The sequence below is a fragment of the Triturus cristatus genome, chromosome 3_1, assembly GCF_964204655.1.
Source record: "Triturus cristatus chromosome 3_1, aTriCri1.1, whole genome shotgun sequence".
In the NCBI taxonomy this organism is placed as follows: Eukaryota; Metazoa; Chordata; class Amphibia; order Caudata; family Salamandridae; genus Triturus; species Triturus cristatus.
This window is the reverse complement of record NC_140583.1, coordinates 378,650,025-378,664,339: the sequence shown is the minus strand read 5'-3', so window position 1 is coordinate 378,664,339 and position 14,315 is coordinate 378,650,025. Positions and strand designations below refer to the sequence as shown.

General features: G+C 45.4%; 1 protein-coding gene across 1 annotated transcript in view; it reads left to right on the top strand.

The window, feature by feature from the left end:
• The window catches only part of UNC13C (unc-13 homolog C), a 1,458,878-nt gene that overhangs the window by 607,664 nt on the left and 836,899 nt on the right, over window positions 1–14,315 (top strand). Inside the window, exon 10 of the mRNA XM_085644160.1 lies at window positions 9,525–9,666. Within this exon, the coding sequence (XP_085500286.1) occupies window positions 9,525–9,666 (142 nt within the window). The remainder of the gene's footprint in view (window positions 1–9,524; window positions 9,667–14,315) is intronic.

Below are 14,315 nucleotides of genomic sequence, written 5' to 3'. Positions count from 1 at the left end.
AAAATGTGTTTTTCCTCAAGGGCATCATCCCCATACAGAATATCTCCTATTGTCTCAACCTCATAATATCACCCTCTGCGCACTCAAAGTGAAAGCTACCAAATTGCGTCCTAAGATATATCAAGTATACAAGTCCCTAGGTGACTTTCTTATATTATCTCACTTGACTAAACTAATTCTAAATCATTTGTAGCCCAGGCTACCTGAGGACCTTTTGGCCTCTACTAGACCCTCGTTAGCTATGAGCAGAGCACAAGTGGCTCCATGTAGAGGTTGAAGATGAAGTCATGTTGAAAGTGACAGTACATTACCATATGGCAATATACTATACCATAAATCTAAAATGTATGTTTTGTATTTGGAGGGATACTCCCATGTCAAAGGGTGTGGGACTGGGTAAGGGGGAATTTCCATTCTATTATTTCTTTATGGGTAAAAAACACATAATTGAATATATATTATGTTAATTAAAACATGTTATAATCCATATCTGACATCCACAGAGTAACTATTTATCCTGACATGCTTTACAATTTCATTACAAGACCGGAGGCTACCATTATTCATTATTCTTTAATTCCACGCAACACAGCACTTGAAAAACCTGTACATCACAAAGAAAACATTCTAGAATATAACATCCATTACATATATTAAGTCCATGGACATAACTATCTGCCACTATTGAATAGTGCTCCTCGCAGATAAGTCCCTTTATTTCTAGCTTTTTTAAATGTTATTAGCTTTTTATTATTGTGGTTTGTTGCATATGCTTATATTGCTGTGTAGGCTGTTTTGGTAACACTGTTCACAATGTATGAAAACGCTGCTTTTAATATTTTCTTCATTTTCTGCTTTGTTCAATTTTTTCTACCCTTAGTATATCCCGTAGACGGGACGTCTAAGCTCCTCTAAAAGAATGGGAGGTCTAAGCACCTTGAAGGTGATGGGTGTCCCATGCGGCACAAAGATGAAAAGTGTCTGATGCAGCACAACTGATTGAGGTCCCCACAGCGGCACTCAGGTGATTGAGTTGGGAGAGTAGGCGCAAGAAAGTTAAGTACCCTTAGGCTTGTCAGGACTGCCTCCTTGACGTACTTGGACCCCTAGCAAGGATCATTGACATGGCTGAAGAGGCACATGTCAGAGATCTTCCATTAGACATCAACCTCTTCAAGGACTGGAGTCAATAGGGCTTTGGTTATTCTTGAAAAAGGTCAATGCTGGCCTTAATGCCAAAAAGCATAGAGTGGAACTCATGAAAATTAATCCCAAACTTGGAGACCTAGACGAGAGAGAACCCTCCAAGAATCCTAGGGGTCTCCGCTGTGGCAAGGACATGATCAGAACCGTGGGCAAGTACGTGACAAATGTTACTGCCCTCAACAAGGTCCAATCTAACAAGCTGAGGGTCTTCAGCCCAGGTGTTTTTTGGACAGTCTGGCAGAAGGGGACTTTCTGCTGGCTGAGGTTCCAAGAGGTCCCACTTCTCATACTGCTGATAAAGAGGCTGTGGCAGAGGATCCCAAGCTGAACAACCAAAAGCTCCTATCCCCAGAGAGGACATCAGCATTGTGCAAGGGGGAACAGGTCAAGTGGACAAGGCCCAGCCTGGTAGCATGGCGAGTACAACAATTTCATCTACTTCTTTATTGGGAAGATTGGGAGGTCGCCTCAGACTACTTACCCATATCTGGGAAGCAATTACGCAAGATTCTTGGGTGCTACAGACCGTCCAGGGTTTCAAGATAGATTTCCTGATGGAACCCTTACAAGCTGTTGCCCTAAGAGAATTAGTTTTGTTCACAGATCAGCAGAGTGTAGTGGAAGAAAAGATCAAATGTATGTTACATAAAGTCACCATTATATAAGTTCCCTTAGACCACAGGGTTTTTACAAGTACATTCTTCCTTGTGGAAAAGAAAGACAAGGAGTGGAGGCGTGTGATAAACCTATGACAGCTGAACAGTTTCCTTGTATACAAGCATTTCAAGATATGGGATATGTTTTAAGAAAAGGATTGGTTGGTAAAATTGTATCTAAAAAATGCATACTTTACCATTCCAATGGCCAGAGAGTGTCAGCGCTATCTACAATTCACATGGCAGGGCCATCTTTACCATTTCTGCACACTCCCCTTTGGTCTCTCATAGGCCCCATGGTGCTTTACCAAGGAGATGAAAGCTGTAGCTTCCTACCTCAGGGAGCGAGGTGTGTGTAAGATCGCCTACTTGGACGATATCCTTCTCATTTCCCAAAGCAAGAAACAGGTTTTGAATGACTTGGATATGGTTCTAGAGAGTTTGGGCTGCAAAGTAAACAGGGAGAAGTCTATTCTTACCACCTCCAGGACTCTTGAGTTCTTAGGCTTCATAATAGACACAGTGAATGTGGTATTTCTGGGTCTTCTGTCCTCTCCCATTCAGGCATCTTTCTAGGTCCCTTGCATTACCACGCTTTGTAGAGAATAAAGCTAAATCCTTTCAGGCAGGATTGTGGGATGGAGACAAGGTAGCTCTAGATCAGGAAGCCAAACTGGAGTTGAACTGGTGGCGGCAGAATGTGCTGCCTGGAATTGAAGGGCATCATCTGAATTCATTTTGGAGTCACATGTCAATTTACACGTTTGGGGTGCACGCTTGAGTGCTCTGCACACTAGGGGTTTGTGGTTGCACACGTACAAAATATGCCCTTATGAGTATCAAACATTGTTTGCAAAGTAGAGCAGTTTTGTTCAAATGGACAGTGTTTCTGCTGTGGCATATATAAATCGCTTAGGTGGGGCGAGATCTTCAGGCCTCTCAGACTTGGCCAGGAAACTCTGGCTGTTTTTCATGGAGCACAAGATCAACTTGAAGTCAGAGTAATTACCTAGAAAAGCAAATGCAAGGTATTTAGGGATGCCAGCAACCGAAAATTGAGGGGGGCCCACTGGATTTAGACCTTTTTGTGAGCAGGCTGAAATTTCAACTGAAGAAGTACTAAAATTGGATTCCAGACTGGGGTGTTCAAGTGGTGAATACCTTCCTTCAGACCTGGAAGGAGACCAGCGCTTACGCATTTTCGTCATTCACAATGATTTAGAGGGTTCTTTGGAAGGTGAGGCAAGAGAGATGTTCCCTTGTCCTTATAACTCCCTTTTGAGTATCACAGGCATGGTTACCAATGAACTTGGAGTTGGCTTGCGGCATTCCCTTTTTTCTTCTTGCTGCAGAGGGTTTTTTGACAGACGCAGATGGAGAGGAACATCCTCTGGTTCTGACAGGGACTTTGAGCCTTCTTGCTTGGAGAATATCCGGACATTTAGGGAAGTGTCAAGCCTTTCAGGAAGAGATGAGGAGTCCTAGGCTCCAGGTATAAAGGAATATGGAAAACATGGGTACGCCGGTGCCTTGAAAAGGATTTGGACACTGTGGGGCTCCTATAGGTGTGGTGGTGAATTTTCTTGTCGAACAGTTTGATAGGGGCTTTAGCTACAGGACGATAGACTGCCACAGATTCACACTTTTTGCAAGACCCAATATTGTAAATGGCAGGAGCGTGGGAAAAATTGTTCTGGTCTGTAGAGTACTTAAGAGTATCAGGTTAAGGAGACCCCCAAGACCTAGGTGTGAGACCATTTGAGACGTAAATTTAGTTCTCAGTATGTTTTCCTCTTGGCCTGGTAATAGATATTTAGACCTGAAAAAACTTTCTATGAAGCTGACTTCCTTAGTTTGTCTAATATCCTGTCATTGAGCATCGGATGTTAAAGCTTTGAAGGTAAGTAACAGAGTATACAATGACTTTGGGGTAACCTCAGTAGAATGGAAACAATGTCTGACATCATATTTTACTTAACATTTGATTCTTGCAGATAACTGTATGTTGTGAACTGCATGAAGAAATATGATTCCAGAATGAGTGAGTTTCGTCTGGATGGTACTGACCAACTTCAGATTTCCTTTGTAAAACCCTTTTAAAGCAGTTACCAGTGCAACTATTGCTAGATGGTTGAAACATATTATGCAATCAGCTGGTGTTGATTTACAGAAGTATCAAGCTCATTCTATGAGGGGGGCTATGGATGGTTAGTCCTTCTGGGAAGGTGACAAATTGGAGGATATCTTGAGGGCCGCTGACAGGTCTAATTCTAACACATTTGCAGAACATTACTGTAAGCCAATTGAACACGTCAGTTGTGGTTTTGGAGGGCTACCAACATGCATAATGATAGCCTCAGGTCTTGTAATGAAATAGCGATTCTCCATATTAAATGCCAAGAGAATCTGAATTTCACTAAAGACATGGAGGCTAACATTATCCCACCCTCCCGTCCCAGAGATGGAGACATAGCTTTTGTTAGTATTGTGTTTCAAAGCAAATAATAAACGGAGTAAGAGTAGAAAAGGTTATGAATATATAAAAAGACATTTGTTTGATGATTATCTTGTTATTTTTGTGCCTTCAAAGTTTCTTTAGGTGGTGTATTAGCTTTTCCTTTTCCTTTCAGATAATAACCAGTAGTTAACCTTACCACAAGAAGACTTATCATTTGTTAGAGTAGAATTTAAAAATAAAGCAAGTTTTAGATATATAAGTGGACATTTGTTTGATAATTATCTTGTTAGTTTTTTTTGCTTCAAAGTTTCTTTAGGTGGTGTATTGCTGTTTCCTTTTCCTTTCAGATAATAACCATTAGTTCAATTCCTACAAGGAGCTTTCCCACTTCTGAGGTTTTGTGCGCCCAGTGGATTCTATTCTTTGTCTTTGTTCAGCCATTAAAGGAGGGAGAAAGCTTTACATTCAAATTGTTTTGTGCATGGACTTATTATATCTAATGGATGTTCTGTTCTAGAATGTTGAATTTATGATGTAAAGCTCTTTCAAATGTTGTGTGGAGTGGTATTAAATAATAATCTACAATGTTAGCCTCCGTGTCTTTAATGAAATTCAGATTCTCTTGGCATTTAATTCAGAGATTAGATATTTTAGCTCGCAAAACTTTTTTTTTATTTTGAAGGCCCACTAAAAGGGCATCACAGATCTGCCGTGGCACACAGGAAACATAGTGAAACCTGTTAGATTCACAAACTTTGATTCACTGTAAAACCTATAATGCTAATAGTTCTGTAAGAATAACCTGCTGATCAAACAATAATACGGCAAGTTACAGAAAAAAAATAAAATGTGCATTTTTTGCTCAAATAATGCACTGTATTTTCTTCAATTTAAACTTCCCTCGCAATCTTAACACTAGTTTCTCTGTTGTCCACAGCTGACGCTAGAAGTTTAGTTTCCCTACTATATGGTCATGTATCAGGTGTCTAGCAGCAACCTGATTCATATAGTTAATGGTTCCGTACACGATTGTCTAGTACTGCCCTTCTGTGGACATTAAGCCTGGCCTCGGCTGTCCACTTGTCTGTTCTATTTTTCACTTGTACTTCCGTTTGCTTCAGTTCTATCAGTGGTGTCTGTGTGTGTCTTTGATTACTGACTACTAAAGCCAGATGGTAACCTTTAAAAATGGTGCCGATATGCATACAAGATGTTCAGGAAATTACCAATCTGTATAAATACTTCTTGACATAAAAAAGTCGGTACTCGAAACCTAATGCTTTGGAGAGTGATTTCTGACAAATGTATAAAGATTCTACAAAACTCGACCAAGAGTTTACTTTTATTTGAAAATTCCTGTGTTGCCAAACCTTAAAGACAAAATGCAAAGCTTCCCCCACCCTTAACATAGATCAATCAATCAATCAATCAATCAGGGAATTGTAAGCACGGTACTCACCTGTGAGGGTCTCAAGGCACTGAGGAGGTGTGGTCCGCAGGTCTGTTTAGCCGAAGAGCCAGGTTTTGAGGGTCTTCCTGAAGGTGTTCAGAGAGGGGATGCGTCTGAAAAACTGAGGTTTCTTTTGGGTACGTGGAAATTGATTCTGCCATTGAGGTATTTGGGTCCGTTGTTATGTAGGTATTTGTAGGCGTGAGTTAGGATTTTGAAAGTTACTTTTTTCTCCACGGGGAGCCAGTGGAGACTTCGTAGGTGTTAGCTGATGTGTTTGTGTCGGGGGATGCCGAGGACGAGTCTGGTGTCAGTGTTCTGTATTGTCTGGAGTTTGCGGAGTAGGGACTTGTTGATGCCGGCATAGAGTGCATTTCCATAGTCCAGTCTGCTGGTGATGAGTGCCTGGGTGACTGTCTTCCTTGACTCAGGGGGGATCCACTTGAAGGTCTTGCGAAGGATGCGGAGACAGTTGAAGCATCTAGAGGTGACGGCGTTGACCTGTTGGTTCATGGTAAGTGATGAGTCGAGTAAGATGCCGAGGTTCTTGGTGTAGGTGGGCTTCTGAGGGCGGTCATCCTCCAGGTGCTAAACCTTGCAGAAGGGGTGGTACCGAGGACGAGGACTTCTGTCTTCTCGGTGTTGAGCTTCAGGCAGCTGTTGGTCATCCAGACTGCAACGTCTTCCATTCCTTTCTGGAAGTTGAGTTTGGAGTGGTGGGGTCTTTGGTGAGGGAGAGGATGAGCTGGGTGTTGACGGCATAGGATACGATGTTGAGGCCGTGTTGTGGGACGATGGCTGCTAGGTGGGCCATGTAGATGTTGAAGAAGGTGGGGCTCAGGGATGAACCCAGTGGGACTCCGCAGGTCATTTTCGTGGGGTCGGAGAGGAAGGGTGGGAGTTTGATCCTTTTGCTTCTTCCGTTAAGGAATGATCGGATCCAGTCCAGGGCTGTTCCTTGTATGCTTGCATTGGGTTGTCTGGTGACTTGTGTGTGGTGGGAGACGGTGTTGAAGGACACTGATAGGTCGAGTAGGATGAGGGCTGCGGAGTGGCCTTGGTCCTGGAGAGTGCAGATGTCGTCTGTGGTGGCAAATAGGGTGGTCTCTGTGCTGTGGTTTCTTCAGAATCCGGATTGGGACGGGTCGAGGACGGAGTTCTCTTGAATGAATCATGTTAGTTTCCTGTTGACTGTTTTTTCTGCAAATTTGGCTGCTAAAGGGAGGAGCGAGATGGGATGATAGTTCTTGAGATCGGTGGGGTCAGCTGTGGGTTTCTTGGGCAGGGGTCTGATTTCTGCGCTCTTCCAAACGTCTGGAAAGGTGCCTGTTTTGAAGGTGGTGTTGATGGTGCGTTATAGTTCAGGTGCGATGGTGGCCACAGCTCTGTGGTAGATGTGAGGGGGGCAGGGGTCATGGTGGGGACCCCTGAGTCGATGCTTTCCATGCTTGAGGCATGGTGGGTTGGCTGGTGTTTCTCGGGGGCGGTGGGCATCTGTAGCACCTGGTGGATGGACGATGAAGTTATCATAGAGGTTTTTAATCTTGAGGTGGAAATAGGTTCCAAGCTTGTCGCAGAGGTCTTGGGATGGGGTGATGTCTGTGGCTTCACTGCGTGGGTTGGTGAATTCTTTGAATGACACTGAAAAGTTCCTTGGAGTTGGTGGAGTTGGCCAGGATTTTGTTGTGGATGAAGTTCCTCTTGGTGGCTCTGATCTGGTTGTGGTAGTCCGTCATGGCGTCCTTGTAGGTGGTGTGGTTTTTGGTTGTCTTGGTGTTTCACCAGTTCTTCTCCAGGCATCTGCAGATGTGTCTGGCTTCTTGGAGAGTGGTGGCGAACCAGGTGCCTTTCCTGAGGCGTTGTCTGTCGGGGTTGCGTAGCGGCCGAGCTCGTCTGCGCAGTTGGAGATCCAGGTTTGGAGTTCTCTGGCTGTGTCGTTTGCGTCGGGTGGCCAGGGGTGGTTGTCTCGGGTGAGGCTGGAGTTAAGTTGCTCATCGGTAACCTTGCTCCAGTTCCTTTGTGGTGGGCATGGGGTTGGTTTCGGTGCCTTGGGTTTGTTGATGGGGAAGTGTACGCAGTGGTGTTCGTCCATGGTGGCTGCATTGTGTGGCTGAATTGGACGCTGTTTCCTGCCGCAAAGTTGGGGTCGAGGGTGTGTCCTGCTCTGTGGGTCAGTGTGTTGACGAGTTGTTTAAGTCCGATGCTGGTGAGGTTGTAACAAAGGATAGTGGAGTTGGGGTTGTTTGGGTTGTCGAGGTGGAAGTTCAGATCTACAATGAGTTTGTAGTTGGTTGAGGCGATGGCCTGGGGTGCAATGAAGTCGGTGATGGTGGTGGTGAAGGGTGTTCAGGGGACAGGGGGTCTGTAGACAAGGGTTCCTCGGAGTGTGGCTTTGGGGGTGGTCTGGATCTGGAAGTGCAGGTGTTCGGCAGAGGGGAAGGTTTCGCTGGAGGTGGTGAGACGGAGGGTGTTTTTGTGGGCGATGGCGAGGTCCCCTCCTGGGTTGTTGGGGCGGTCTTTCCTCTGGATCTTGTATCTGTCTGGGATGACGGTCCTGATGTCGGGGCGGAGGAATCCGTTGGTCCAGGTCTCTGTGAAGAAGGCTATGTCGGGCGAGAGAGAGTCGAGTAGGTTCCAGATTTCCATGGCGTGTTTGTGTACAGAGCGTACGTTGAGGAGGATGCATTTTAGGGTGTCACCGGTGCTGGCGTCAGCGGTGTAGGAGGCCGGGATGGCGGTGAGTGTCTGGAGGCAGTGGAGGCTGGAGAACTGGCCATGGGTCGTGTGAGGCGAGGCCTTTTGGCATTCTCTAAGTCTTCCAGGGTTGAGTGCGAGGATGGTGGTGGTGTCGTAGTGATGGGTAGTGCGAGGTCCAGGGGTCCTGGCGCTGGCCGCGGTCTAGTCGCAGACAGGCACAGACAGGCTTGCCTTTGGCATGTCTTCAGCGTGCCCACTGCACGCAGCCGCCATTAAGTAGGGGAGGTGGGAGGGAGGAGAGGCTGTGAGGCGGGAGCGGGGGAATTTCGTGTGGGGGAATTCCGTGGGGGAATTCCCAGGAGGTATTCCGGGGGGAGGGGTCGCAGGGGCAGCAGCGGCCAAAGGCGATAGGTACAGGCAGGCACGAGAAGATAAAAACAGTGGTGGAATTAGAGCAAATCACAGATGGACACAATAACAGTGGCACAACAGGGAAAAATGAAGAAGAAAAAAAACAGCTGAGAAAGGTTAGGGTGGTTGCAGTCAGTCTGGTCCCAGTTGGAGCGGGCAGCAGGCACAGGAGCGGGCAGCTGCCTCGAACCTCCCAAGGAGGAGGTCGGGGTCTGGAGGCAAGAGATGGCACAGCGGAGCTGCGGGGAGAGAGTGGACCTAGACCGAGGGTCAGATGTCTTAGATGCATACGCATGCAAATGCTCTATCATGGCTTTCACTATAAGGAAATGGTGACATAGAGGGTGGCAAAACCGCAAGATTATCCACCATATATTTTCTCACTTGAGAACTCTTTTGTAAAATGTCGTTGGGGTCTGATATACTTTTTAACATTATGTTCTAGTTGTGCGGGAGCAAGTGATCAATTTGTGAACACTGTATATCACTGAAAGATAATGTTTTAAAAACAAATTCACTATAGATGTGATCCATTGTCTTGTCATTTTATAACTACAATGTGTTAATAAAATGAATTATATGGTATGTTTGCATAACTGATCGATGTGTACAAATCATGACTGATGATATATATAATTTTCCTTAGTGGTTTGCGCTCAAGGTTTACAAGCAAAGGATAAAACAGGTTCCAGTGATCCATATGTCACGGTCCAAGTTGGAAAAACGAAAAGAAGAACTAAAACGATTTTTGGAAATTTAAATCCAGTATGGGATGAGAAATTTAATTTGTGAGTATGTTAGAGTACATAACTTTCTGTATATTCTAAAGGTGTATTCTATAAGTACATGTTTATTGATTTGTAAAAGTGCAAATGAGAATTTGTAATAAACTTGTAGTACGGTAGGACTTCATTATGAGGACCCATTAATTTCTGATTTAGCTGGTGATATCACCTTCATGGGGCATATTGGATAGAATTTAGAGAGCAGGTAATTGGAATTAGAGAATTAATTTTTTTCTTTGGGTAACTTTGGAAAACTTATCAATCACCTTTATAGGGTCCAGTTTTACAACTTTGCAGACAAAGTTTACTCTTGGCACACATTGTAAAGGATTTCTTCTCCTGCTAGCAGGTACTTAGAAGTAATGTAGTTTAGCATTTATAAGCCTCTGGAAAACATTAAACCTTCCTCTTACTGTAGAGAAGGTTTTGAAGATTGAGTATATGCTTGTAGTCTAACCCTACGTGAATTTCCAAACATATCTACAGACAAACTGTTATGGATGTGTAAAAATGTTTCCCTTTCTTAAGTGGCTTGATCTGTTGTGTAAGTTCATTCACCCACTTCTGCCAGTGATGTTAAAATGTATGCACAAACATTTTCCAGACTCGAGGAGTAAACCTGCCTAAATGAGTGTGCCAACTATTTTCAGGCATTCACACACGTTGTCCATCTACGTGGTCTATATGGAGCATGCCCACCGACACTTAATATCAAGCCTCATATAGTTTAATATCCTGTGCTTCACAGGATGTCACTGGCCATAGAAAGTTGTAGAGGATGGACATGGACAGATATCCTGTGAACCCAAAGGCAAGTTTTAGGAATGTCAGAAAATACATATATGGTAGCCTAACATCTTCTTGTAAACATTGCAAAAGAAACAACCATTAGGATCATTTCTGGAGAGCAATTTTGGATCCATATGTAAGGGCTCCATCTACTGCTCTGTAACATCTGTTTCAATAATACCTGTTTCAAGTTGGAGCCAACAAATCAACTGCAGTCACATTAGGCTAATTAAATTTTCCAGATGCAGTTTTGCATCTGGGGAGGTTTTAAAAATGAGGAATGTGCAGGTAGATATATTATCCACTAGAAATATTCCTACTGAAGGTAAGTAACTTATTCTTATTAATAGACATGAGATAATGGAGCTTAATTTCCCCATGACTCTTTGTTGGGATTCTTTCCAGAGCTCAAGAATTAACCCTGCAAAGGTTACTAGCACAAATGGAATTACTAAGAAGAAAAGTATAACATATTTGGGAGTACTAATGAGGTGAAGAGATTAAAAAAATAGCCTTACAAGAATACATATATGTTCAGCTGTCAAATAGTATATTAGAGATAAGATCCAATAATAAAAGTTTATTCTCAGGCCTTATTATATTTTCATCATGGAAATGATATGAGGCCTCATTTATAGATGGCTCCTTTGGTTGCACGTTATGTCGGTCCATCTTCAGATCAGGTTAATAAGTGCTCATAATTAAAAAGTTTTGAAGTGTAGAAAATGCTCTAAGCTGGAGCATATATCGCACTTGTGTGTCAAAGGTAGACGGGATCTCAACAGAAGAATTTATCACCAATGGTTGAATTGTAGTGATGTAACTTAACTGTATTTTAGATTATGTATTTGTCAAACATGGAGTGTATTAGCTGATGACTAACATACTTTTAATTCAATTGAATTGATGGAACAGATACTGTGTTTTTGTTTTAGATGAAGTTTGGTGATACAAATATTTATGGCAGAAGCAAAAATGTCTGGGAATAAAAATGTTTGCAAGCTTCCTGGATAAACACAGTGCTTGGTTTACTATCTTAGAATTTAATTGTTATTCATTGCATAAGGAGCTTAAACAGGGTTCTCTTATTCAACATTTCAGAAGAGTAGGTATCCCCTATTTTACAATATTACAGGTTGTTCTGGTTATTAGGACACTGGCCTTACCTTCCTCCAGATGACCACAATTGTGATAGGGTACGAAGTCACCATCTGCGATAAAAAGAAAGATAATGGCAGAAAATGTCAAACAAGTATTTCCCTTCACCACTGATCAAAAACGCACCCCGTGGCACGTTTTGAGTTGGGGGATAACGTCCCCTTGAATCCTGATGGTCCCTGGGATCCAACTAGCTCACCAGGTACCTCCAGTAAGCGCCACAGAGCTGTGTTGCAGAGAGTTGTAAAAAGTGGCGTGGCCTCTGAACACCTCTCTGCAACACAGCTGCCTGGCAAATACTGGAGGTACCTGGTAGGCTAGTTGGCCCCCAGGGACCCTCAGTATTCAAGGGGAATTAATTCCCCAACTTACAACTTGCCAGAGGGCGAGATTGCACAAAGGTGAGGAAGGGGGCGGGGCCTGATGTGACATGTCTGCAAACACACCCTGTGGCACGTTTTAAGTTGGGGAATTAATTCCTCTTCAATCCTGAGGGTCCCTGAGAACCAACTAGCCCATCAGGTACCTCCAGTATGTGCCAGGGAGCTGCATTGCAGAGAAGTGTTCAGAGGCCACGCCCCTTTTTACAACACTCTGCAACGCAACTCCGTGGCGCTTACTGGAAGTGCCTGGTGGGCTAGTTGGCCCCTAGGGGACTCAGGATTGAAGAGGAATTAATTCCCTAACTTAAAATGCGCCACAGGGCGTGTTTGCACACATGTCACCTCAGGTCCCGTAGTGAGTTTTAAGTTGGGGGATTAACTCCCCTTGAATCCTGAGGGTCCCTGGGGTGCAACTAGCCCACCAGGTACCTCCATTAAGCGACACAGAGCTGCGTTGCAGAGAGGTGTAAAAAAGGGTGTGGCCTCTGAACACCTTTCTGCAACGCAGCTCCCTGGCACATACTGGAGGTTTCTGGTGGGCTAGTTGGCCCCCAGGGACCCCCAGTATTCAAGGGGAATTAGTTCCCCATCTGCAAACGAGCCAGGGGGGGCGTGTTTGCAGAGTGCTGCAGGGAGGGGGCGGGCCCTCCAGTGCGATGCCAGTTTTTTTTGTATTATTTATTTGTTTAAGAAGGGGGGCTGTGTGGCAAACCCCCTGGGTGGGCACCCCAGGAAACTGCAGGAGCCGGCCCTGGGGGGTGGCGGTCCCCAGGGCCATCGAGGGCTCCAGGAGGGGGGCCGCGCGGCCCCCCTCCCACCATTTACAAAGCCCCAGGGTGGTGGTGGACCCCGGGGCTGGGGGGTCCGTAACAGATCCCCCAATTTGCATACTTAGTGCCCCGGGGAGGTGGCAGTCCCCGGGGTGTGTGGGGGGGCTCGAGCACCCCCCACACAGGTTTGTTTAATTTTTTTAAAAACAAGCCCCTGGGGGTGACAGTCCTTGGGGCATGTGCGTGTCTGAGTGCATCTCGACAGGTGGGAACCTTGGAGCTTGGATTTTTACGTGGCCTCCCAGCCGCAGGAGATGCACAACCTGGAAATTTGGGGCCACGGAGCTCCGAATCACGAAGTCTCAATGTGGAGGCATCCATGGAGGATTGACAAGCCGGATGTGCGAGTGGAGGCCCATTGGTGGGCTTGAAACATCTCAGACAGTGGCACACAACTGAGGCACACACTACAAGACCCACAAACCAACGCGGACTCATTCGAGTCGCCCATTGGAGGGCTCATATTTTTAAGTGGGGGTGTGGCCTCTATGCCAAAATGACTGTCGCGCCTCTGAAGTGTGCAATGAGCACAAAACGCGTCAGACGTGAATCGACAGGCATGCTGTAAATTGGAACCGGCCGCCGATCTGGCTTTTACCTCATGAAGGTTGCTGCAGTGGATGTCAGAGTGCATCTCCACAGGTGGGAACCTTGGAGCTTTGATTTTTACGCAGCCTACAAGCCGCGGGAGATGCACCACCCGGAAATTTGGGGCCACGGCGCTCCGAATCATGGAGTCTCATTGTGGAGGCATCCATGGAGGATTGACAAGCCGGATGTGTGAGTGTAGGCCCATTGGGGGCTTGAAATATTCTCAGACAGCGGCACACAACTGAGGCACACACTACAAGACCCACAAACCAATGCAAACTCATTCGAGTCGCCCATTGGAGGGCTCATATTTTTAAGTGGGAGGTGTGGCCTCTCTGCCAAAATTACTGTCATGCCTCTGAAGAGTGCAATGAGCACGAAACGCGTCAGGCGTGAATCAACAGGCATGCTGTAAACTGGATCCACCCACCGATCCGGCTTTTACCTCATGGAGCTTGCTGCAGTGGATGTCAGAGTGCATCTGCACAGGTGGGAACCTTGGAGCTTTGATTTTTATGTTGGCTTCCAGTCGCGGGAGATGCACCACCCAGAAATTTGGGTCCACGGAGCTCCGAATCACGGAGTCTCAATGTGGAGGCATCCAAGGAGGATTGACAAGCCGGATGTGTGAGTGTAGGCCCAGTGGTGGGCTTGAAATGTCTCAGACAAGGGCACACAACTGAGGCACACACTACAAGACCCACAAACCAACGCAGACTCATTCGAGTCACCCATTGGAGGGCTCATATTTTTAAGTGGGAGTTGGGCCTCTATGCCAAAATGATTGTCGCGGCTATGAAGAGTGCAATGAGCACAAAACGCGTCAGGCGTGAATCGACAGGCATGCTGTAAACTGGATCCGCCCACCGATCTGGCTTTTACCTCATGAAGGTTGCTGCAG